The 24,988-nt window shown below is 31.0% G+C and overlaps 1 protein-coding gene across 2 annotated transcripts in view; it reads left to right on the top strand.

Annotated features, from left to right (window-relative positions):
* Positions 1–24,988, top strand: part of LOC142327139 (nucleolar transcription factor 1-like) — an 82,825-nt gene that overhangs the window by 18,692 nt on the left and 39,145 nt on the right. For both annotated transcript variants that reach the window (XM_075370058.1, XM_075370062.1), the window contains 6 exons: positions 3,770–3,885; positions 4,723–4,875; positions 14,079–14,180; positions 17,356–17,477; positions 21,774–21,876; positions 23,047–23,202. In XM_075370058.1, coding sequence (XP_075226173.1) covers positions 3,770–3,885; positions 4,723–4,875; positions 14,079–14,180; positions 17,356–17,477; positions 21,774–21,876; positions 23,047–23,202 — 752 coding nt within the window. The remainder of the gene's footprint in view (positions 1–3,769; positions 3,886–4,722; positions 4,876–14,078; positions 14,181–17,355; positions 17,478–21,773; positions 21,877–23,046; positions 23,203–24,988) is intronic.

The raw sequence follows: 24,988 nt of genomic DNA, 5'->3' as shown, positions 1-24,988 counted from the left end.
TCACTCTTTCTCGTTTTCAAAGTGGACATTAAATTAATTACAGATTTCCTTAGATATTTCTTAATACAGTAGCCATCTTTCATACATGGCAAACTGGGATTTACAGGTTGCATGGACTGTTTACCATATGGATCTGTGTATATCATAAAGTAAGGGATCTGCCAAAGGGTCAGGAATCTCAGCACGTATGATGTCATCAATGTGATGTGGTCTTATCTTTTCTTCTAACCATATTACAAAGTGGGGATGTGTAATGTAACAAGTGTTAAAAGTTTGAAATGGAAAATTGTGGACAAAATGTAGAAGTTATAAGTGTCTTTGTCTACAAAATACATCTTCTACTATTTCTTCCTGGTTTCAGTTGGTGATTATCATTATAAAGAATTCTGGTTTACATTAAACCAGATTTTACCTTCCCTGTTCAACATCAATTACCTCGCCCATAGAGTGGTAGGCGAGTTAATTTGAAGGTTTCTCTAAGAATCTGTACTTGGGCCGATGCTGTTTCTTGTGTATATTAATGATTTATGTCGAGGCTTCTTTTGAGGGCACATGACCACCTTTGCTATGATACAACACTTTGTTTTACATCATGCTCTTGGTCCAGAATTAAAAATGACGTGGAGGCTGACCTAAGGGTCATAAGATGGTAGCTTGTGATATATGGAATTTCATTAAATGTAAATAAGACAAATTACATGAACATCAGTTTGCAAAGTATGACAAAAAATGTTGGAAGTATTAAATATCACTCATTGCGATGTAAAGTAAATACTGGTTGTTCATGTAAGATATATCACATGCTACAGTTATGAAATTTGGGCATTAGTTGGACAGTAGACTATCCTGGTTTGTCATATTACTAATACCCATATTACTAAATATTAATGATACCCATTTTACTAATCTCAAAAAGCAGTTAGGTGTTTGTATAAATAAATTTTATTGTTTAAAAAAATATTGCCCTGTTCTCAAATCACTGTATTATGCTTTTGTGGAGTCAAGGTTAAGGTATGGGGTGATATGTTGAACTACTGGAATGTTTTTAGGGATGTTTATATTGCTCAGAAGCGTGTAGTATGTAAAATTTTGGGTAAAAGTTGAACGTGAATTATTCCCATTATTCAGAGATCTTAAGATCTTGCCACTGTATTGTATGTATTTCTATAGAATACTAATGACATATTATAAAGTCTGTAAACAGGTTAGGATCCTTTGAACTTCGGTTACAAGGCCTTTGTGGCAAGCAAGTGGCCTTCTAGGCCAAGAATTGAGTTATTAAATGGTTTTATTCATATTTTGGTCCAAAAAATTAATCTCTTACAAAATGAATTTAAATTCATAGAAGGTTTTCAATATTTATATATGGTTGGTTGTTGTCAGTTGAAGATGCAGAGAGTTTTTTAAATTAATTGCTCTGTTGTGATTCTGGGTGGAATCTGTGTGTCTGAAAGTTCATTTTTTTATTTGTTTTATTATCGTTATTTTTCTTTCAATTTTGTTAGGATTAATTTAATTTTCAATTTTATGACTGTATTCTTGTATTGTATTTATTGTTCCGAGTTATTTAATCTGTATGTTTATGTATATATAATATAATCTTGTCACAAGTTTGAGATTTTAGTATTGCAAGACTTGTATATCATGTAATTCATTTTGTAATCCACTTTGAAATCCACACTTAACCATTTTTTCAGTGAATATTAATTATTTTACTCATTGAAAAATAATGGATGGTAATTTCCAATACAGTTATTATTATAGTAGTAAATTCATGAGCATATGAGAATAGCGAAAACTTTTAACCTAAGTGTTATTTCCATGTAGCATTTCCTATACAGTTTATATTTATAATAAAAAAATTAATCATCCTTTTGTCAGCCTGATGCTCACAGTCATTATTACAATAAATCTGGAATAACTGCTGCATTTCATTAGCTGCTAGGAGAAAATATACAATTATATGATACATTTGACTTTGAATTTTAAAAGTAGACATAAATTTACTCACTTACTTCATTTGCACTAAAGGATGTCATTTGAAAGGCACAGTCATAGAAATGAATGTTCTTAAAGAAACGATTGAACATTTCACAAAACATTTTTGTTTGAATGGTTCTGTAAAATCCAAAAATTGCTTGAACTTAATTTTTCCATTAGAACATCAAATTCCAGGCGAGTTCATCCTTTATTTTGAAGAGCTTGATAACAAGTATAAATAAAATATTCATTGCCTCTGTGGAAGATTCTGTAATTTCTTTTTCTTTCATTTTAAATTCTCAGAAGCTCAAAGCTTGTGTGTGGGAATATAGAAATGAACATTTTTTAGCATATGAAAAATGCTATGTTTGATTGGAATTTGAATCTGAGGTTTCTAGATGAAAGGCCGAGATGCTACTGCTTCACCATGGAAATCTGCAATTAATATAATTACTGATTAGTTACAATTATTGTCTGCTATTTGGTGAGCCTTCCCATGTATTGTTGCTTATGCATTCTGCACAAAACGACAATGTACAGAACGCACAATAATCAGACAGAAGGTTTGAAGTATATATATTATTCAAATCAGACAGATTTGAATAAACTCCTTCTCTGTGAACAAATTAAAAAATACTGAATTTATAAATGAAATGAATAAGTGAGACCATGTATTATATTAATAACTCGAACTTAAGAAGGAAGAGTGTAAAGATAAAACTATTAATCTTCTTGAAATAATCAATCCTAGGATTCATTTGCAGCAGTCTTCCTCCTCCCGGCAGTTCTTTCATGTGCTAATCTCATTGTTTATACCTATATTTTACACCCAACATCCTATACTGTTTATTTAATATATCCCCTCAAACTGTTATTCCATAGTACATGTTGTTTATTATACATTATTGTTTATTAACAGTAATAAACTTAGAATAATAATGATTTATTATAATATGTTTATAACATATAACGTATAACATATATAACATCTTTAAATTATGTTGGGAAAGTTAATTTATTCAGTAAAAATACTGGTTTTCATTAAACAATCAAAAGCGTTTTAAAAGTATTGTTGATTAGTCTGTGATGGATCTAGAAAGTAGAAATTAATGCAAACAAAATGCATTAGTTAAAATTTAATTAAATATTACTAAAATTAATTAAGTTAATTAAAACAACCTGAACAAAACATTAATGCTTCAGCTTCTTGCAATTTATAAGTTGTATAAAACTGTATTTAATTATAATGTTAAAAAGTAGCATTAACTATTAAGTGCTTAAATGTTGTACAATTAACGTAATCCTTTAAGCCTAATTGTAATAAAATCATCAAAGAAAACTTCAATAAAATATCATTGAATAAAAGCAATTTTAAGAAAAAAGTTTAAGTAATATTTTAAGTAATACTATTAAAGTTTCAATAATACAATAATGCTGTGAGGTAAAAAAATAAATCTTTGTGATATACTTAATAAGCAGAATACTTGCAAAATTATCTGTGACATGTTAAAGCAAAAGTGGTGTAGGATTATGGTATGATCATGATAGCTATCCATTTTTCTGTCTAGGACAGATTAAAAGCATGGTTGGGACGCTCAGTGGGAAAGCATAAATAAATACAGCAATTTATTTATTTAGAAAAAATTAGAATCATGATTGTGTTTATGAAGTTGATTGTTGCCATTGAATGATAAAAGTTGAAATAGTTGTGAATGTAATTTCATTGTGTACAGCAGTCATAGCATGATTGTTCTGCTTTATGTTGTACTTTTAAGTATATTTTTTTCAGATCTTGCATGGACTGAAGAAGAAATGAGAACTTTGATTAAAAATATTGAAGCCCAGCTTCCTACAGCCGATTCAGTTTCATATAAAAATCGTTTGGCCAAAATTAACTGGGAAGAGGTTGGTATGTCTATTTTGTTTATAGCGATCAGATTGGATTAACATATTAATGTACTAAATTTAGAATTTGTAAGTACAGTTTAGATTTTAAATGAGGAGAAAAAAAATTCAGTGATAACTTTGAAATGATTCTTGTCTTAAATTTGGTAATCATATTTTTTTAAATAAATAGTTGTGAATTTTTTTAGCCATAATTTTAGTTAGCTGCAATGGTTTAATTTTACAGTAACAATAAATATGTTTGTAAATAATAATGAGTGTAATGACAGATTATTTATAGTGTATTACAGTAAAACATTTAGTTGTAACAAGTAGTCTAAAACAGGCTTGCTAGAAATTATGTTATTGAATTTCAACAAGTAAGAAATTAAATCATTGCAACAAGTAAGAAATTAAATCTTATCACAAGTACTGAAATTTTCATTTCCTGTTACATATGCTAAAAACTTAAGATTCCTACAAAATAAAAAATGCGTAGTTGTTTAATACAGGTACTACTCAGTGCAAATTATGACATAATTTTCCACGACAAGAATAATTTAAAATGAAATAATCAGAAGAAATAACAGTAAAATAATTACTTTAGAACTATTGCTGATCTAAGGTATATGGTTCTAAATTAAGCATTTTACCAATCATAAATTTTTCAAATTATATTTATCTACATTTGAATGCCTTTTTCACAATAAATGCTTAAAGGAATCATTTTCTGTAGGAGCCATGTAGATTTTTGTATTATATGTATTTAGTTCTAATATTACTTTTAATTTTTGAATGTTTTGCATTCAATTTTATTTAAACTTATGGAATTTTTTGATAAAATTTTCTTATTTTCAGGTGAAATTTGATCCTTATAATGCAGAGGATTGTTTAAATAAGTGCCAAGATATATTGAACAAACAGAGGACTTTTAGATTATTGTATGAAATTTTACAGGATGCAAAAGAATGGATTAAAAGACCTTGGTCTAATTTTCATAAATCTAAAGTAGTAAGTGTACTGTACTTTATTAAGTATTTTTGTGGATCCACTGTTTTAGAAGAATGTATGAGGAGAGTCAATGTGTTTGCATTGTGTTTCTATTGGCAATACTGCTGTTTTATTTATATATATATACAGGCACTATACATTGCTTCTCACATATTTCTCTCCTAGATATGAAGTTCATAAGTTACTTTCATTGCCATAACCATTTGCACCAAAGAAGAGCAGCATTCAGTAATCTGTTATAGGTGTATATGCCCTGATACACCTCCAGAACATGTACTGTCATTACATGTCAGAACATTACATGTACTGTCTGCAAGTACATTTTATTACTTATGCACTATCATACTTCTAGCATAAAATGGGCAGTGTTTACCTGCAACAGATTGTTTGTGAGTGGATTAAAAATAATCATGTAATTGTGTTATGCTTGAAGAAGAAGAAGACAGCCACTTGTTATAATTGACATTAAGTGCATATATGTGCTGTCGTTCTGAAAGACAGACTAGTATTGATGAGACACCATTGATGATGAGCCAAATGTCTGCAAATTATTCATGATTCTGCATAGAATTGTCTACAATATTAATTAATATAATAATTTATACGAGAGTTTTTTTTTTTTCAAGGTCCAATCGGTCACGAAATTAAAACCACAGTGAAAATAAAAAATTTTTTATTTGTAACAAGTACTTACATAGTTACGCTATTTCTCTATGTAGTCGCCACTCCGATTTAGACATTTGTCGTAGTGTGGTACCAACTTTCCAATACCCTCGTTATACAACAGAGCCGCCTGTGTTTTCAGCCATGTTTCTACGCTGGTTTGCAGCTCAATGTCTGTGCCAAAATGTTGTCCTCCTAGCCAGCGTTTCATGTGAGCAAAGAGGTGAAAATCGGATGGAGCCAAGTCCAGGATGTATGGTGGGTGATCAAACACTTCCCAACAAAAACACTGCAGGAGCTTCTTTGTTACAGCTGCAGTGTGCGGCCGAGCATAGTCATGGAGAAAGACAATGCCTTATGACAACATTCCTCTCCGCTTATTCTGAATTGCCCTTTGTAGACGTTGAAGTGTCACGCAGTATGAGGCTTCAGTGATGGTCATGCCACGTTACATGAATTCCACCAAGAGAACTCCATTCTGGTCCCAGAACAGAGTAGCCATACACTTTCTGCTGGAGAAAGTTCGCTTGAACTTGTTTGGTTTACTGGGAGAATGAGAATGCTTCCACTGTTTGGATTGTTTCTTCAGTTTCAAAATGGACCCATGTCTCGTCCCCTGTGACAATTTTGTTCAAAAAATCTTCTCCTTCATTGTGGTAGTGCTGGAGAAGCGTTAGGGAGGTGTCCATCCTCATTGTTTTGTGTTGGTCGGACAGCATCTTGGGAACCCATCTCGCACACAGTTTGCAATACTGAAGTCTCTCAATCACAATGGTGTAGAGAGCTGACCTTGAAATTTTAGGAAACGAATCGCTCAATACAGAAATTGTGAACCGACGATTTTCTTGAATTGCCTCATTCACTCGCTCAATGAGATCATCCGTTGACACTCGCTTCCTTCCCTGACCGCCTGCATCATGAACATCTGCACGTCCTGCTTTATAGTTCCTGCACCATTGTTGCACTTTGCTGTCACTCATTGAAGATTCACCGTACACATTACTTATTCGTCAATGAATTTCAGCTGCATTACAACCCTCAGCCTGAAGAAATTGAATTACCACACACACTTCACACTTGGCAGGAGATGCTATTGTTGTAGACATGTTTACATGCTAGCTGCGTGTTTAGAACTAACAAAGTGACGTGGCATGATTGAAGGCCATACTAGAGACGCTGCGCAACACATATGCGCAAAGTTTCATTCGATTTTTGCGCAGGTTTTTATTTTGTGACCGATCGGACCTTGAAAAAAATAACCTTCGTATTAATTAATATAATATTATATTAATATATAAAATATTATTAATATAATATTAATTCATTTCTACAAAGTTTGTGCAAGATGGTTCTAAAACAACTCAGAGTACTGCGTAAACAAATGTGCGTTGGTATCTGTGATCATCTGTAATGGAGGTGATGCTTTCTTAGACAATCAATTACTGGTAATGAAATGGAAACATCCACCTACCAGAAAAAAGACTACTCTCAGCAGAAAAATTGATGTAAATATTTTTTTTTGGGCTGGGCATGCTAATTATAATGAAATGCTTGAGAAGCTGAAGCCTAAAAATTGAAGCAAAAACTGTCAAAAGGTATTTGTTGTATGACAATGCCTGTCTGCCCACACAATTGAAACCCAGGTTATTAAATTTGTCTGCAAAATTGCTACTGTGTTAAAAGCTTCAAGAATAATTTTTTACTGAAAACTATTATTTGATGTCTGATATATATTTAATTTTATTAGAATGATACTACATAACAGTACAAATGTATTTAAGATTTTGTAAAATATCACATTGAAGTTTGCTGGATGAATGCTCGTACATGTATATGGAATTTTTGTAGCATATGAAAAATGCCTTACTGGGATTCTCTGTCAGTGAATCCCAATCATTTAATTTATATATTTTTCCATTCTTTGCAATTTTACTATATCAGCAATATTGTTTACTGTTACTAAGTTCATTGTTATCCTGTTCTGGTGATTCATTAATTTTGCTTTACTCATCTTTTTTAAAATTTATTTTACCATCTAGATGTGTAATTCTTTGATTACTTAACTATATTATTAAAACATAATATCAATAGAAATTTATAATATTTTATTTTTGTCTTCATGATCTCGAATAAATCATGACCTTGGAACAAAGTTTTTCTTTTAATATACTTCACTGCCCATACCATAATCAGATTAAAAACCTTTGGAAAATCTGTCTTCTCTCTACTGCAGCTTTTCCTGACCTGCTTAATTTAATATGACCTTTTCCCATGATTCTGGAAAATCTAAGTATTTAAAAAAAGAATGAGTGAATATTCAAATAAAAAAGAATTTCAGTTCCTAAGTATCTAACTTAAGCATTAGTACCATCCTTCAGAGACTCAACATGTAGTAATGACAAAAATATTAATTTAACTTTATTATTTCTTGGAGATAATGCTACCCAGATGTTGTACTGTGCTTCCCATTTGCACGCTTTTTGAAACATCTTACTTGAAGTTTAAGAAGAGCAAAGCTCTTCTAAAGTGTCAATAATTTTGTGGCTAGATTGAAGCAATCTTTAGGTCATTATTTGAGGTCAGTTTTTTATACAAATCTGCTTTAAGAAACCCTTTGCTAGAAGTATTCACAAACCAAAAAAATTAGCTAGCATGTTGATTGTAAAAGCCATCAAGATTGGAAGTTGATGCCTGAGAAAGACATATAACCTTCTTCAGTATCCATGTTGTCACCAGTTGCAGTGTGATGAAACAACTGGTGTCTGAAACCTTATTTTTTTCTGAATCTAAATTACTTACAGCATAGGATTTGGTGCAAGCAAGAAAAAAAATCCTCAACACAATAACTTGAAGCCAGCATCCCCACAAGCCTTGGCGAACGAATATTTCTTGTGGAAGTCTAGGGTGTAAGAAAAAAAGAAGATAGGAGGTATTCTGATTCACATCATCTTTTTAGTGTGAAGCTGATTTAGCTTTTTAGTGAAGCTAATTTTCTTTCTTACATAATTACTTTCTTGACCGAAGTAACAGAAGTATTGTGATCGTGAAAAATTTTGGTTTTCAGATCAAATATCCATTTTGACCATCTCTGAATGTATTTTGACTAGTTTCGGCATGATGTCTGTATATATGTATGTATCTCGCATAACTCAAAAACGATTAGTCTTTGGATTTTGGAATTTTTCTTAACTGCAGTAATCAGCCCTTATTGAGAGCTTATGTCATAAGTGGTACAGCTTGTCCAAGTCGAATTGGCACAAATCTGATGAGCAGTATATCTTGCTACCTAACGAGCATGGGTTTATAATACTATTTGATTAAAGACAGTATGTATATGGTACGACTATTGTTTATTCCAATCAATAAACAAATTCACATCTTAAATTTTTTAGTTTCTTATTTAATTTTGAGTTCATATATTTATTAAATTAATAATATATATCTTTATTAGATACTGAAATAGATATGTTATGAAATATTATGCAGGCTAATCAGCTGTTACTAATTAGAGTTTAGGCCAAAGTATATTTATTTATAGTTTTATAACTATATAATATCAAAGCCAAACAAGCACAAGATTGATGTCTACTGTTTACACGACACTCTTCGCTCTTTGTTCTGGGAGTGGCGAACAACTGTATGCTAGCCTAGGCAGTAGGAGTCATACACAAGAAAAATTTCTTTATTCAGGTTTGTGTAAAAAAAAAAAAACGAATAGTGTGTCATTCTAAACATTCAAATAAAAAATTAAATCTCTATTTATACAAACCATTCCTGATTCATTCAGATACTAACTTGTTTCTAATGATTCCATTCTAATTCACTTTGTATTTGCAGTTACATTTGAAATTATTATAAACAATAACATGAATCATATGATTTTTGGCGGACAATTATGTTAAGATTCACGTTTCTCTTTAAAATTTAAATCTTTTTAAAGTCTTTAAATAAATTCTCACTTCTTGTGTTACCCTTATTTAATGAATTTTTCTGATGCGGTTGTTCAGTCTAGTACCAGCCATCAGAGACTCAACATGTATTAAAACTTGTCCAGTTAATTGTGTATTTCTGAAGAGTAAGGTTATTGTCCGATTGTAGCATTGTTTCAATTCTTGAAATTAATTGAAGTGAAATTTTAAAAGTAATTTATTCGTATTATATTAGTAAAATTTTGTCAGCTCTATTCTTATGGTAGTGCAATTGATTTTATTATTTTGCACATAATGCTTAAATTACGTGGAAAAGATATTCATCGCCAAGGGAAAGAAATTATACACAACGCTTTTAATTACATGACAGAAGGAATATTTGTTAGTAACCCCAAAAAAGATGTAGAATGTGTTGCGTATGCCAAAGGAGTCTAAAAAAGAACAGTTTATTGAATTACTGCGGAAAAAATTCAGTTCTCGCAAAATGTTAAAATTTTATTTAACTGAGGGCTTCTTGCCTTGTCTAAGGAAACTTACTGCAAAACTAAAAAGTGATAGGGTATGTAATGGGCAAAAGAGTAGCTTATGGACCTTTTGTTAAGCATGGATTTCAAATGGAAGAGAATCAGAAATAACAGGGCAATTATTATTGAAAAACATGTTAATCAGTTCAAACAGTTTGTGTATTTGAATAAAGTTGAAGAATTTAGAGTTGAATGAAGACCAATCATCTGCGTCAACGTGACATATTTTAAGTTTTCATTGTCAACATAAATGTTGGCAACCTTCAAATGCGAGTGTTTTGGCAGCCAAAGTAGCAACATTGTAAAGTTACTTTAAAACATATGGTTATATGAACAGTTAATTTATATTAGGTGTTAATATTTTTAGTCTATTGTTGCTACATGAGATCTAAACAAACAAGTTTTTGTTGTGCATTACATAAATGAGTGATACTAATTATGAGAAACATTGTGCAATCAAGTTTTGTGTTAAAACTCTGTGAGAATGCTACTGAAACGTTTTTGAAAAGAGCATATGGGGATGACACTCTCTCATGAGCCCAAGTTTTTAGGTAGTTTAAAGCATTTTCAGATGGCCAGGAATCAGTTACAGATGATCCACACCCTGGATGACTGTTAACATCAAAGTTACAACAATGTTGAGTGAATCAGAGACTTTATATGGTACGACTTGCAATTAACTGTCAGAATGATTGCAGGAAAATTGAATTTGAACCATACCACAGCTCATCAAATTTTTACAAACGAATTGGACATGAAAAAGTCTGCAAACTTGGTCCCAAAAAACTTCACTGTTTAACAGAAAAACAACAGGGTAGAAGTGTGCCGCAATCTTCTAGGGTGAATTGAAACTGATCCTGATTTTCTAAACAATGTTATTACTGTTAATGAATCTTGGATATTTGAGTACCAGCCAAAACAAGTAGTGGCACACTTCAAACTCACCATGACAACTGGATGCTGCATCATGACAATGCACCTTGTCACACTGCACTCTAAATTGAGTTTTTGGCAAAGAAAAACATTCCTGTAGTTCCTCAACCACCTTATTCACCTGACTTGAGTCCCTATGACATTTTCCTGTTCTCGACTTTAAAAAAAACTCTTCAAAGAATACTATTTTGGAACAGTAGAAAACATTAAAAACAAAATGCAACCGACCATTTGAAGGATATTTTGGTTTCTGAGTTCCAACACTGCTATGAAGAGTTGGAAAATCGTTTGAAGTTTTGCATGGCTTCCCAAGGGAATTATTTCGAAGGTGATTAAGTCCATGTATAATTAATTGGATTGTAAGTAAAGTCTCACTACTTTATTTACAGACCTCGTAAGATAGATAAAATATTGAAGTAAGACAGGTTCCCTGTTTTATGCCTACCCCCATATCCTGATTTGAATCCCATCAAGATATGGGCACGGGTGAAGAACCGGATCACAGTCGAAAATTTATAACAGCTGCAACAATGGAAATTTGTCAAAAACGTTAGCTGAAATCTCAGTTGAGGATTGGATAAAGTGTTGCAAACATTTTAAAAAAAGAATGAAGATGAGTATCACAAGCTGTAAGGACCTCTAAAACAACAAATTGAATGTGTCATCATCAATTTGGGAAGCGAGTTCATCAAAATCATCAGAAGACGAAAACATGCAGTAGGGAGTGAAGTGCTATATATTTGGCAACTTTGTAATTTTTTACTTGGTTATCTGTATTATGCTAGTGGTAGTTACAAAATTCATAATGAAATATGTTATAATGTAAAGTGTAAAAGTTCTACTGAAAAAAGGATTATCGAGCTTGGAGAAATAATTAATAAAACAGAAAAACAAGAAATACCTACATTTCAAGGTTATAATTATATATATTTTTTTTTTACTTTGTACTTAAAAATAAGTTAGCTAAATATTTATGTATTGTTTTATTCAGTTATGAATTTATTTATTTTTTTATGTAATTATAAAACTAAAAATAATTAAAAAATTTATGATGTAAATTTGTTTACCGATTGGAATAAAACATTTGTATTTAAAATACCAAAAAAAACCCGTAAATTAATGTAAAATTAAAGTTAAAGAATTACTATAAAATAAAAAAATATATGATACCATCCGTATATGTACCGTCTTCCATGAGTAGCATATTATAGCCCCATGCTAGCTAGGCAACCATTGCCTATATCAGGTCTGTGCCAATTCAGCTTGGACAAGGTATACTTATTTTCATTGGTTCCAGAGTTATAGCCAAATCTGCACATTGGTTTGACATCTGTTTTTTTTTTAACTTTTTTCTTTTTTTAATTTAAATATATTTATTAATAATTATTACCTTTATTTTTTATTAATAATAAAAATTGATTTTATTTTTTATTATTAATAAAATTTTATTTCATTAATATAGTCTGATTTTTTTTTATTATTATTAAATTGTTATTCATCATAAAACTTTTTTTGCAATGAGAATAACAATTTAATAATAAGAAAAAAAATATCAGAAGTTATTAATGAAAAAAATTTTATGTACTGCCATTTTAAAAATGTGTAATGTAATTTAATAGGCGAACAAGGAAGTGAGGTGGTGTTCATGTCAAATTTTTTTTACAATCTGTTACTCCCACCTTTTAATATTTTTATAAAATATCTTTGAGGATTTAATGTATGATCTGTACAAATCCATTTATTTTGGAGTAAATATGTTTTAAGTAGCCATTACTACAGGGTGTCCCATATAAAATGCAACTGAACCTTATATTGGGAGGTATTGAAATAATAAAAAGTCATATGTAAATGCAATTTTTATTATTACCATCCATTTCCTTACATTTAGAGTAAATGTTGGAAGTGGCCGCCATCTTCTTGAATACAAGCTTCAATTCTTTTTACAGCGTTTCTTGCAACTTTTTTCAAAAGTTTGTGGCTGGATATTTAATACAGCTTGTTCAATATTGACTTTCAAGTGTTTGTGGTTTGTTGCTGTAGGCTTTTTCTTTGAGGTAACCCCAAAAATCCACCGCAGTCAAATCTGGAGATCTTGGTGGCCACAAGCCTCGACCGATAACACGATTACCAAAGAATTCCTCAACGAAATCAGAAGTTTGACCTGCGTAGTGCGATGTCGCACCGTCATGTTGTAGCCAGCAGTGTCTGTCTTCCTCTTCCAAGAGTGCAATGAACTGAAATAAAATATCCCGATATCGTTCTGCATTAATGGTGTACTCGAAAAAAATAGGACCGATTATTTTCTTCCGCTATATCATGCACCACACTTCTGCGGGTGTAATTGTTTTTCGTGATAAACGTGGGGATTTTCAGCGCTCCAAATTCTACTGTTTTGGCTGTGCCATCCAAATGAAACCGTGCTTCATCTGTGAAAAATAACGAATCCATAACATTAATTCCCTCATGCAGAAATCGACGGAACCATTGACAATATTGTAGCCGTTTTTCTTTGTCGGGCTCAAGAAGTTGATGAACCGTTTGTATGCGATAAGGTCGTAATTGTAATTGTTTGGTCGCCCGATGAACAGTTGATTTAGATAAATTAATTTCAGCAGACAAATGTCTGATCGATTTATTTGGCGAGGCGAGTAATCGGTCTTTGATTTCAGTGACTGTATCTGTATTCAACACTGACCCAGATCTTTTGTGTTCCTTGTTAACAGAACCAGTCTCTCTAAATTTTGCAACTAGCCTTAATACTGGTGTTTTGTTAGGAGCTGGTTTATCTTGGTACTTATGGCGAAACAAATCTTGCACTGCAACCACTGATTTCGTACTGAAGTACAACTCAACAATGAAAACACGTTCATCTAGCGAAAACACCATCTTGTCTCTAGCAATACACTGAACGTTATGATTGCATTGTTGTTACTATTGGTAGTGTTCTACTGCGTTGCCGCGATGTTCAGATGTTGGACGAGTCCATTTCAGTAACGAGTAGGGGAGTAAGCTTGACTTTTGAAATTTCATTGATGAGTGATTGATGGGTTGCATTTTGTATGGGACACTGTATATTAAATGAATTTAATTATACTTTTTGTAAATACAGTGTATAGTAATGTGGAGTGTTAAGTGTGTGACTTTTTTTTTACAGAAAAAACATCCAGAAAAGCCATCTAAGCCATTGACTTCATATATGATATTCTTTCTTGAGAAGAAAAAAAAGTTACAAAGGAAATTTCCTAATATGTCTATGGTTTGTAAATATGACTTCATTTAAACATTTCCTTTTTTATTTTTGTATTTTAGTTTATTGATCCTTCAACTGATGTATGTGAACTGTTTAGATTAAAATTAGTATTTTTAAAAGAATCCAAAACGCTTGAAATTCTAATAATATTAATTCATTCTGCTGATTCTAGGAATGATCAATTGGTCTTGATTTCATGCTATTGCTGCCAATTGTAATTTTTAATCCACCAACCATTGCATTACTAACAGAATTTTTATCATATTGTGATCATGTAATACTGTATTTTTTTACATATTTATTGGTAGCCTTGCATAGACATAGTTGTATGTTACAACCCTCTTGTAATAATTAACAGTGACAAAGCACTATTATATTTCTAGGATATGATTGCCAATTATAGAAATCAGCAAAATATGGCTTCTGTTACAATTTTAACAAACACCAAAATTAAAATAACATATTTTCTACAAAAATCTTATTAATTGGCACTGAAGCAATTAAAGTAAATTTACCACTAAGCATTGAGGATAAGATTTTCACCCCAACTTTTTAGATCAGTGAAAATTGTTTTACATCAATTTATTTGTTAATGAGGTTTTTAAGAAACCGGTTTATATTACGCCTCACAGTAAAAGTTATTAAATTATAAACACTATAACACATAAATTGTCATTTCACAATGTATTTTGCTTTTTTATAAAAAAATTAAAATTTTTCCACTAAAACGCTGCACACTGTCATGGCCTCTTGGTCACTGTCATGTTATTAGCAATAATTTGTGCTGTATAGATAGTACTTTTCAATATTACCATATAGATACAAATACGCTATTAATATTTCATGTAAAATGCATGAAATATCAACTGAAAATGCATTCATCCCCGAAGCACATATGGGGATTTATTTGTTTACAGTATACTGTATATTGTAAAGAAAAGCAGTTCCTTAAAGAAATTTTTTTACAGACAAAATGAGTTTAAATGGTATAAATATGGAATATTTTATTAAATATGTAAAGCAGGATAAGATGTCATTCAGAAATACATAAGTATGTAAAATAAAGGAGGTAAAATTATTTCAAATGGGTTTGGTTTTTTTTTATGTTTAATAATGTACCAAATGAAAAACATAATTTTGAGACCTAACAGAAAAAATTTATTCTATATTATGCTTACATCTTTACATACAAGGGTTGTCTGAAAAGTTTTGAGACTAACATAAAAAGACGTATTTTTCTGTCAAATGTAGTTTCTTTTTTCAGCAGACTCCTTTCAAATCTATACACTTTTTCCAGCGATGCTGTAACCTCTAACCTTCCAAATAGTAGCTGGTGTTTTTCTCCACAAAATAGTCGTTTACGTATGCGATATAATCTCCTTGTCCGATGAAAATGTCTTTCCTCCAACCGAAACTTTAAGGTAGGAAACAAGAAAAAGTCACTTGGTGCCAGGTCTGGTGAATACAGTGAGTGGTCAACCAATTCAAAATGAAATTCGTGAACTTTAGCCATGGTGACTGTCAAATGTGAGCAGGTGCATTGTCCTGCTGGGAAAGCACTTTCTCAAATGTGGTCGTTTTTTGCAGTTTGTGCCTTCAGCTTCTCAAGTAATGATGCATAATACTGTCCCGTTATGTTTTAGCTTTTTGAAGATAATCTATAAACAAAATTCTATTATTATCCAAAAAAACAGTTGCAATCACCTTCCCAGCCGATGGAACAGTCGTCTTTTTTGGAGCAGGTTCACCTTTGCAGTCCACTGTTTTGATTGGTGTTTCATCTCAGGAGTGTTGTGGTAGATCCACGTTTCTCCTACAGTTAACAATCGATGGAAAAATCTGACTCGTTTTGCTTAAACTGCTCCACCAGGGCCTGTAAAATGTTCATTCCAATGCGATTTTGGTCCAAAGTGAGCAAATGTGGCACCTGACAGGCGGATAGCTTACACATGTCCAATTCTTCAGTAAATATATGATAAAACATGTTCTTTTGATGTGCATATAGCCTCTGCTATCTCTCTTACCTTAATTCGTTGAACATCCAGTATCATTTAGTGAACTTTTGCAATATTGGTGGTGGTGGTAGCAGTTTTTCGCCATCCTGAACACTCATCATCAACCAAGCTGGTACAACCATTTTAAATTCAGCTGCCCATCTTTCATGATGGTAAATTATGGGCCAGAGCTTCCATAAACACCGGCCAACTCGATTTTAATTTGCATAGGCATATTGCCTTTCAAATGCAAGTACATTTAATCATGGCATGATATTCAATTTTTCCCATTTTCACAAAAACACTCACAATGACTTACTCAAACTATTATCAGACAACAACTGAGCGTCCAAAATGGCTGAAATTTTAGTGAGTACCTATTAATACATACGCGAATACATTCCATAATTTTTTTTGTTGACACATGCTGCCATCTCATGTTGAGGCTCAAAACTTTTCAGACAACCCTCGTATGTGTAATATATATATATATATATATATATTTTTTTTTTTTTTTTGAAAATTTAAATAATTTATTTAACATATTGACCACTGCGCTAATGAAATTTAATTTTAAATGAAGTATTAACCATCAAAACACAGTAAATAGGCAAGTTAAACTTACCACATTAATTCCAAGAATCTATTTTCACAGGATTCTACAACTTCAGATGTTATTATATTCTATAATTATATTAAAACATTTATTTATGATTTGTTTGTTAATTTGTTGAAATTATTATGGATGAATACCCAAATTCTGATGTCCAGTACTGGAGTGATATAATATTTAAAATGTCATATTTTTCTTTGTGTTTTCATTATTGCCAACCTTCAGATTGTATTTTATTTTAATCATCATCTTTAAATGTGATTTGGTAGTTCATCATTTTATATTTTTATTTATAAATTAATATTTCTTGAGTGTATTCATTTTTTTGTCATTATTAGGCAGTTGTGTATACAGTTTTCAATAATGTGCAAGATCTTTTCTTATCAATCAGCAGCATAATTAAATCAATCAACTATTTGCTTAGTGATAATTATTAGTTGACTTTATACATTGTACTTATTTATACTTCAAATTAATTTAAAAAATCAATGTAACTTTTGTTATAGCTTCATCAATTTACAAAAGATATTATAGAATTTAATGTACTTTTACTATATGTAACATTTCTTTTCAGCCAGAATTATCAAAACTTATAGGTGAAAAGTATAAGTTATTACCTGAAGATAAAAAAGAAAAGTACAAACTGAAAGCTGTTCAGTTAAAAGAAGAATATGAAGCTAAATTAGAAACATTCTAGTAAGTATTGTGTGGAAGAGAATATTAAATTGTGTAATTTTTCTTACCTGGATATGATAGTAATATGAGCATTCCATTGGTTCATTACACCTTAAAATGCCTTAGGAAGTAATATCTTGGAAAATTAATGTAAAATTTCTTAAGGCAGCATTATTTAATAAACCATTTTCTAATAGATTACTGAGAATACTCATTATTTACTTTCATTTTTAATGATATCTGACAATAGCTTAATTTTTTAATTGTAAATATATGTTAAATTATGTTGATAATCTTTTTGCTCCATACATTGTTTGTAAGTATTATTATTTTACAATTTTTGTAATCAGTTTTTTTTCTCTTTGATATTGTTGCATTTTGTTTGAAAAAGGATATTGAGATTCTACAAACTGAAATTCTTATAAATGTAATTTATTTATTAAGTAACTTAGTGTCTACAAAATCACCAAATGATATTTCATAATAATTTTGATTCTACTATGAGATTTACAACAACTGTTCAAAACAATTACAGTGGTTTACAGTTATATTTATAACAATTACAGTTACAGTGGTTATGGGAAGGAAATAACAATTACAAAATCAATAAACTGTATACTAGAATTATTTATTTATACTATTTATTAATGTACACTTATATTAATGTATGAGGGTGAATCAAATATAAACATTAATTTTTTTAATGAATTTATTAATTAATAATATTCACAATTCATACCTTCATTTCTCTTTATAGTCTCCTGCACAATCTACACACTTTTTTCAACAATTTGGAAGCTTGATTATTCCTTGTTCATAAAAAATTTGAGGACAAGTTATGAACCAATTGAGCACATGCTCCTCGACATCTTCATTGTTTTTTAATCATCCCCTTCCAAGCAATTCTTTCAAGGGTGCTAACAAAAAATAGTCACAGGGTGACAAATCTGGGCTGTAGGGAGTGTGGTCAAGGGTTTCCCAGTGCATTTTTTCCAATTTATCCCTTGTCAAAATTGTGGTGTGCAACCTGGTGTTGCCATAGAAAAGGATGGCATCTCTGATGGACATACCCAGTCTTTTGTTTCAGTTGGCGGCTTTTATTGACTAGCAGCAATAGTAAGCCGCATTCACCGTTTGTTGATTGTGGAGAAAATCAATGAGTAAAACTACACTGAATCAAAAAAAATCATTGGAAGAACTTTTCCGATTAAAAAGACAGGTTTGGCCTTCACTGGGCAGCCCTCATCCTTCCTTTGCTATTTTTGACTCTAATGATGGATCCATGTCTCATCATATGTGATGATGTGCCTCAAAAAATCATCCCCTTGATTAATCAGTGATAATGGATTGAGCATTCCCATAGCTGATCCCTACTGTGACATGATTTCTTCAACAGTTAACCACCGATCACCTTTGATAAGTTCTTGAACAGCACAGATGTTGTCAACTGTGAGACTTGACCTTGGGCATCGATCATGACTTTAGTTTTCTACACTTTCTCACCTGCCCTTAAATTGTCTGACTCATGTATCCACTTAGTTCTGGGACAGTGTGGCATCCCCAAACTGTACTTTTAAATGAGTTAAAATTTCCACGGTTATAATGCCTTCATTAGTTAAAAACTTAATGATTATATGTTGTGTAACAGACGATGGAACCTCTTGCTCACTCATGTCTGTACTGATGGCAGAGCAGCTAACCAAGCTGGTTCCCGCTCCCTAACATACTGAAAATTAATGTTCAGTTATTTACTTAATGTGGGTGTAACAAGTATAAACATTTTTTTTTTAATGAATTTAGTGATAACAATTTATTTCTCCTGTAAGATGTGAAGTATGAATAGGGGGTTAATCCCTCACTCTGCCATTCAGGTCAGAACTGCTTGCTGCATAGAATAGCAAAATTACCATTTAAATTTTATTCACCCTTGTATAATGACAGCTTTTCCCTTGTTGATAATAAATTTACAAAACAGCTTTTTATACTTAACTGTATCACATTCTTGTGATGCAACGTTTTGAACTTTGAATATTATTGTTCATTTCCCACTTGCTGGCTCCTTGGCTATATACTAGGGCCTAGGGGTTGTCCTGGTATAACAGCAGTCACCAATGCATCTTTTTTTATTCAAATGTAATGGAATTTCAAAACATCTGTTGTCTCACTCAGCCTTCTTCAATATTCTAAAAGTTTTTGTTTCATTGCTCTTCTTTGTTATGGATTTTTCAGAAATTTTAATATTTCTGAATTTTTCTTTTTAAATTCGTTGATTTACATTTTTAATTTTTAATTTTATCTTTGGACTTTTCATTGTTAGAAACTTTTCCACCCTTTAACAAAAATGTAAAGAGATTTATCTTACAAAAAGGTTGTCAGTTTCTAAATCTAACCTTTTATAATAGTCATTTTCACTTACAAATGATCAGTTAAGAAATAGAAATATCTAGTTATACTAGCTAAACACTGGACTTAATGTAGAAAATAATTGTTACTATGATATTGAATCTATAAGAAATTCTTATCAGAATTCTTGTAAGAAATTCTTATAAAGAATCTGATATTTATTTAAAAGGCTTTCCTATTTTTTAGGGATATAATTTGGAATCTGATTTACAGTTTTAATGTTGAGTTATAATGGAATATTAGTTGAGAGTTTAGTTTAATGAGGAGCAGGTTGAATGACAGAAACAGGATCCCTCTCATTACAAAAAATTCTTCTTTAATTTTCAATGATGTTTTCACTAAAGCATTATTTTTTATATGAACTTGAATATATTCTTTAATGCAAATACAAACAGCAGTAGCACAAAACGTCATAATTGAATCCATAATGAGACTATTAAATGTTACACTAATATGTTTCCTTCACTTTAATTTGTCTTGAAGACAAAAAAGCCCAAAAAGGACATCATTTCATTACACTCTGAAATGGTCTAACTTTCTGATGACTATAATTCCAGGAGCTTCACCACCTGCTGAACAATGATTCTCGTGCAGATGGTAGTGACCGACTATATGGATTATTGGGAGTGAAATTCTAGGCCTTTGCTTCATTAAATATACAAGTCCGGAAGTAATCTCGCTAAAAAATTCAGTCAATAACCCAACACTAGACTAGGATTTCCTCTCTTGAAACAGAACAGAACTCTATTTTACTAGACAAAAGGGAACTCTAGTCATAGAAATTAGCATCAGTTTGGCAAATGATGAAAGTTTGTGCAACCAAGTTTTGCTTTTTGATTACAACTCTGTTGTAAACAATTTGGTCATAATTGCTGTCTGTTGTGATTGCTAATGTTTTTCTTCACTAATTCAAGACCAAAGGTCAAAGATCTCACTTAGATTAGAGGCCTTTAAATTGGAATACTCCACTTTTTGAGCAACTCAAGGTCAACTAAGTAAAAATGATACTAATTAAATGATTTATTTATAAGAGAATTTAAACTATTTTAACAATGATACACAATTAGTATGCATATTTTATTAAAAATTAAAAAACTAAATGAATACTTAAGTGAACAGTGAAATAAACTATGTTAGATAAGATAATAGTATAATACTGTAAATCTTCAAATGAGAACTTGTAATGCCATTTTGTAAACTCGTGTGTACCATTCAGAGTTATACCAGATGCATACTATTTCATTATGGTATTTTGTAAATTGTCCACTTATATAGTGGTTATACAATACATAGGACATCTCCAGAAAAAATATTTTCGTAATCGAAGAATATGAAGAATTAGATTAGATTAGATTCCAGTAGCTCTTTAAAGTTGAACAAGGCTGGTTACAGTTTCACTGCATACTTTTGGTTACAGGCACAATTTGTTTCCAAATATTTTTATGAACCTGTGATGTAACTGAATGAAAAATAAATATTTTCAGTAATAATAAATACTAATGAAGATTATATAGCAGTTTTTTCTCAAAAAGTAATATGTTATTGATAACATATTCAACAACTGACTATTCTTTATGAGAGAAAGAGATCTGAAGTTAGGAATCTAGCAAATATTAAAAAATTACAAACAAGAAATAGAAAAATTGTGAATTCTTGACGAGAGAGATTACAAAAATTCTTGAAATTAGGAATCTAGCAAATATTAAAAAGTTAAATGGCATTTAGAGACCTGGATTTTCAGTAAATTCCAATTTAACATCCATGTATGAAAATGCTAGAATTGCATCGATATTAATAGTTTTAGATGTAGCCAAATAGTAAGTTTTAGTAAACAAACTGTCACCCTGGAAAATCTTATTCCCTTAATAGAACCTTTAAAATTGTTTAATGAATTTTTTCTTATTTTATTTACAGTGATAATTATCCTGATGAAAGAGTTGAAAAAAAAAAGACTGAGAAAAAGCAGAAACCACAGAATATACCTGAAGGACTTTCTAGACCTTTACCACCATTTAAGGTAATTTGTATAATCTTTTACACCTTATTAGATAAAATGTATTTATCTGCATCAAAAATGTATTTATTTGCTCTTGCTCTATCTTTTGTAAAATATAATCTCTTTCAATTTTTGACTCTGCTGATTTTTCCAGACTGATTCACATTATTCTTCTGCACTGTTAATGAAATAATTCTGTTATTGCGTAATAAAAATTTTAAAATAAAAATATTAAAATAATAAAAATTGCATATTAATTTACAGAAGTGCTGCTATCTGTTGCTAAATTAATATTTTATTTTTATTTTTAAATTTTTATTAGGCAATAATGGAATTATTTCAATCATGATTAAGGATGCAGGATCCTGCAAAAGCACTTGCATGAAAAATTAAGGTAAGATATGTCTTGCATCAATATTCTGTACTAAGCGGTTTATTTAATAGAATTTAAATGCAATTGCAGAATAATGTGAAAAAATAGACTCAGGTACAGTAATTCTTATCCTTTTTAACCTCTAATCTATTTTAAAGACCCAGAAAGATAGTTATCTATTGTTTTTTTATCAGAATAAACAACTTCCTTAACACACTATTCTTTAATCACTGTTATAAATGTAATTTCTAAGAATTAAAACTGCTTCCCTTGTACCCTAGCTCTCTGAAACCAAACTGATCTGTACTTAGTAAATATTCCACTTTTTGTAGTAATTTATCTTGAGTATTATTTTGGATGTTTACCATATACTGATAGTATGGTAGCACTTGTTTGGAATTGCTATACAATATATAATATATTTACTTATTGGTATATTTTTTTTGTAATACCTCTTTAATTACCATAATTTATCTTTTGCTTCTATCCTCCATTTAGCTGTTTGCTGACTGAAATGCCTGTTTACTAGTAGCACTTCAGATTCTAACACCTTTAAGTTTAATTTCTCCAAAGTTTTTTTTTATTATTTACATCTTACTTTAAAATTATTATCGTACTTATTTTTCCATTTCAGTGCACTAATTTTCCTTGAAGGATTCTCTCTTAGGTGCTTTCCAAGATAGAATTTATATGTTCTTCTTGCATTTATAAGAACGTGTATTAATTACTACTATAACAAGTGATTTTTTTTTATTATGCAGAATGTTTGCTTTTAGTATTAAGTGCAATATAATTTTTCAGATCATTTTTATTTTCAGTTATTTTGTGAAACTAAAATTAACAAACATAAAGATGATCCAGATTTTGACTCGAAAAAAACAATCTTAAGATGCAAAGAGCTGTGGAAGAAAATGAGTAATAAGAAGAAAGTTGTCTGGATTAGATGGACCCACGATAGAGAATTAGAATATATGGTAAGTTAATAGTTAATAAATGGATATAAAATCTCAGGCTGATTATTTTTATGACAGTGGCATTAATTTTATGTAAGAATTAATAACAGATGTTTGAATTTAACCAACCTTCTCTGCCCAAGTTATTTTGTGGGTGGTAAGTTTTTTTGTGGCTTATTTGATATTTACTTATTCTTCATAGCCAAAATGAAAGCAGGTATTTTTCTAGATTAAAAATGTAATATGTATTTATGGAATATGTAAAAAACCGTTCTTAGTTGTTCAGGCTGTAAGATTACAGCTATCATTTTGTAATTAAATCTAACATGTTTTTCTTGTATTAGTATCTATCTATAAAGTTTTATAGAGTCTGTTTATAGAGTTTTTCAGTAATCATTTTTTTTGTTATTACCATAAATTTGCTATTTGCTGTTCAAGGTTGATTATATTTATTTTGTAGCATATGTTTAGAAATCATAATCGGAAAAGGGGTGTTGTGTTTTTTTTTATCTTGTTGAGTAATTAATATTTCCAATGAAGAAATTTTATATTTCTATTTGTTTGTATTATTAGTAAAAACAAATGCAGTTTACTGCTGGTCCTGCACTCAACTTGAAGATTGCTCCTTACTTCCCAAGAGGTTATCTATACTACTACCAATCTTAGACCCAAATATGTATGAAATGTTTATATTATGAAATTTATTATAATTAAGGATGTTATGGTTATTTAATGAATGAAGAAATGGTTAATTTAATTAATGAAAAAATTAAATTTCTTAAAAGTTCATTGTAACTGAATAAAATTTTATAAATTACTTAAATGATATTTAATTAGATTGAATTTTATTAATATTCAAACCTAAGCAAAAAAAAGAAGGAAAACTCATTGTTGATGCAAATATGATGGTAAGTCAATTATTATTCACATTGTAGTTATAAATTTTATTGCAATACAAATAGGAAACTTAGATGCACATAATTTTTCAACATAGTTCCCTTGCATTTCAATGCACTTGGTCCATCGTTGCACAAGCTTCCTGGTGCTCTCATAAAAGAAGGTTTTTGTTGAGCTGCGAGCCAGGAATGCATCGCTTCACTGGTCTGAGGTAAATCGACGGCCCCTTAATGCTTCTTTGAGTGGACAAAACAAGTGGTAGTCAGAAGGGGCAAGATCAGGACTATATGGAGGATGAGCCAGTACTTCAAATTTGAGTTTCTGGAGCATTTCAGCAGTGTGGGCAGCAGTATGTGGACGAGCATTGTTGTGCAACAACTCAACACCTTTTGACAGCAGTCCTCGGCGTTTGCTTCAAATTGCAGGCTTCAGCTTGGCAGTAAGCATCTTACTGTAACTATTTATTGTCATGCCCCTTTCCTCATAATGTTCCAGTACTGGGCCTTGTGAGTCCCAAAAAACCGTAAGCATCACTTTTCCTGCGGATGGCTGGGTCTTGTTTTTTTTTTTAGGGCGATTTTTGATGTTTCCATTCCATACTCTGCCGTTTACTCTCCGGCTTGTAATGATGGACCCATGTGATGATCTGATCATCACCAGTGATGATCCTGTCTAAGAAGATGTCCCATTTGTTACCATAGTGAACCAAATGTTTTTGGCAGATGTCCAAGCGTGTTTTATGCAACTGTGTGAGTTGTTTTGGGACCCATCTTGCACAGACTTTATGAAACCCAAGTCTGTTGTGGATGATTTCATGGGCAGAACCTTGACTAATTTGCAGACGATGTGCCACTTCATCAATAGCTACTCATATGTCTAAGAAAATCATGTCACGTGCACGCTCAATGTT

Source organism: Lycorma delicatula, chromosome 1, assembly GCF_047948215.1.
Source record: "Lycorma delicatula isolate Av1 chromosome 1, ASM4794821v1, whole genome shotgun sequence".
Classification (NCBI taxonomy): Eukaryota; Metazoa; Arthropoda; class Insecta; order Hemiptera; family Fulgoridae; genus Lycorma; species Lycorma delicatula.
This window is presented reverse-complemented; position numbering and strand designations above follow the sequence as displayed.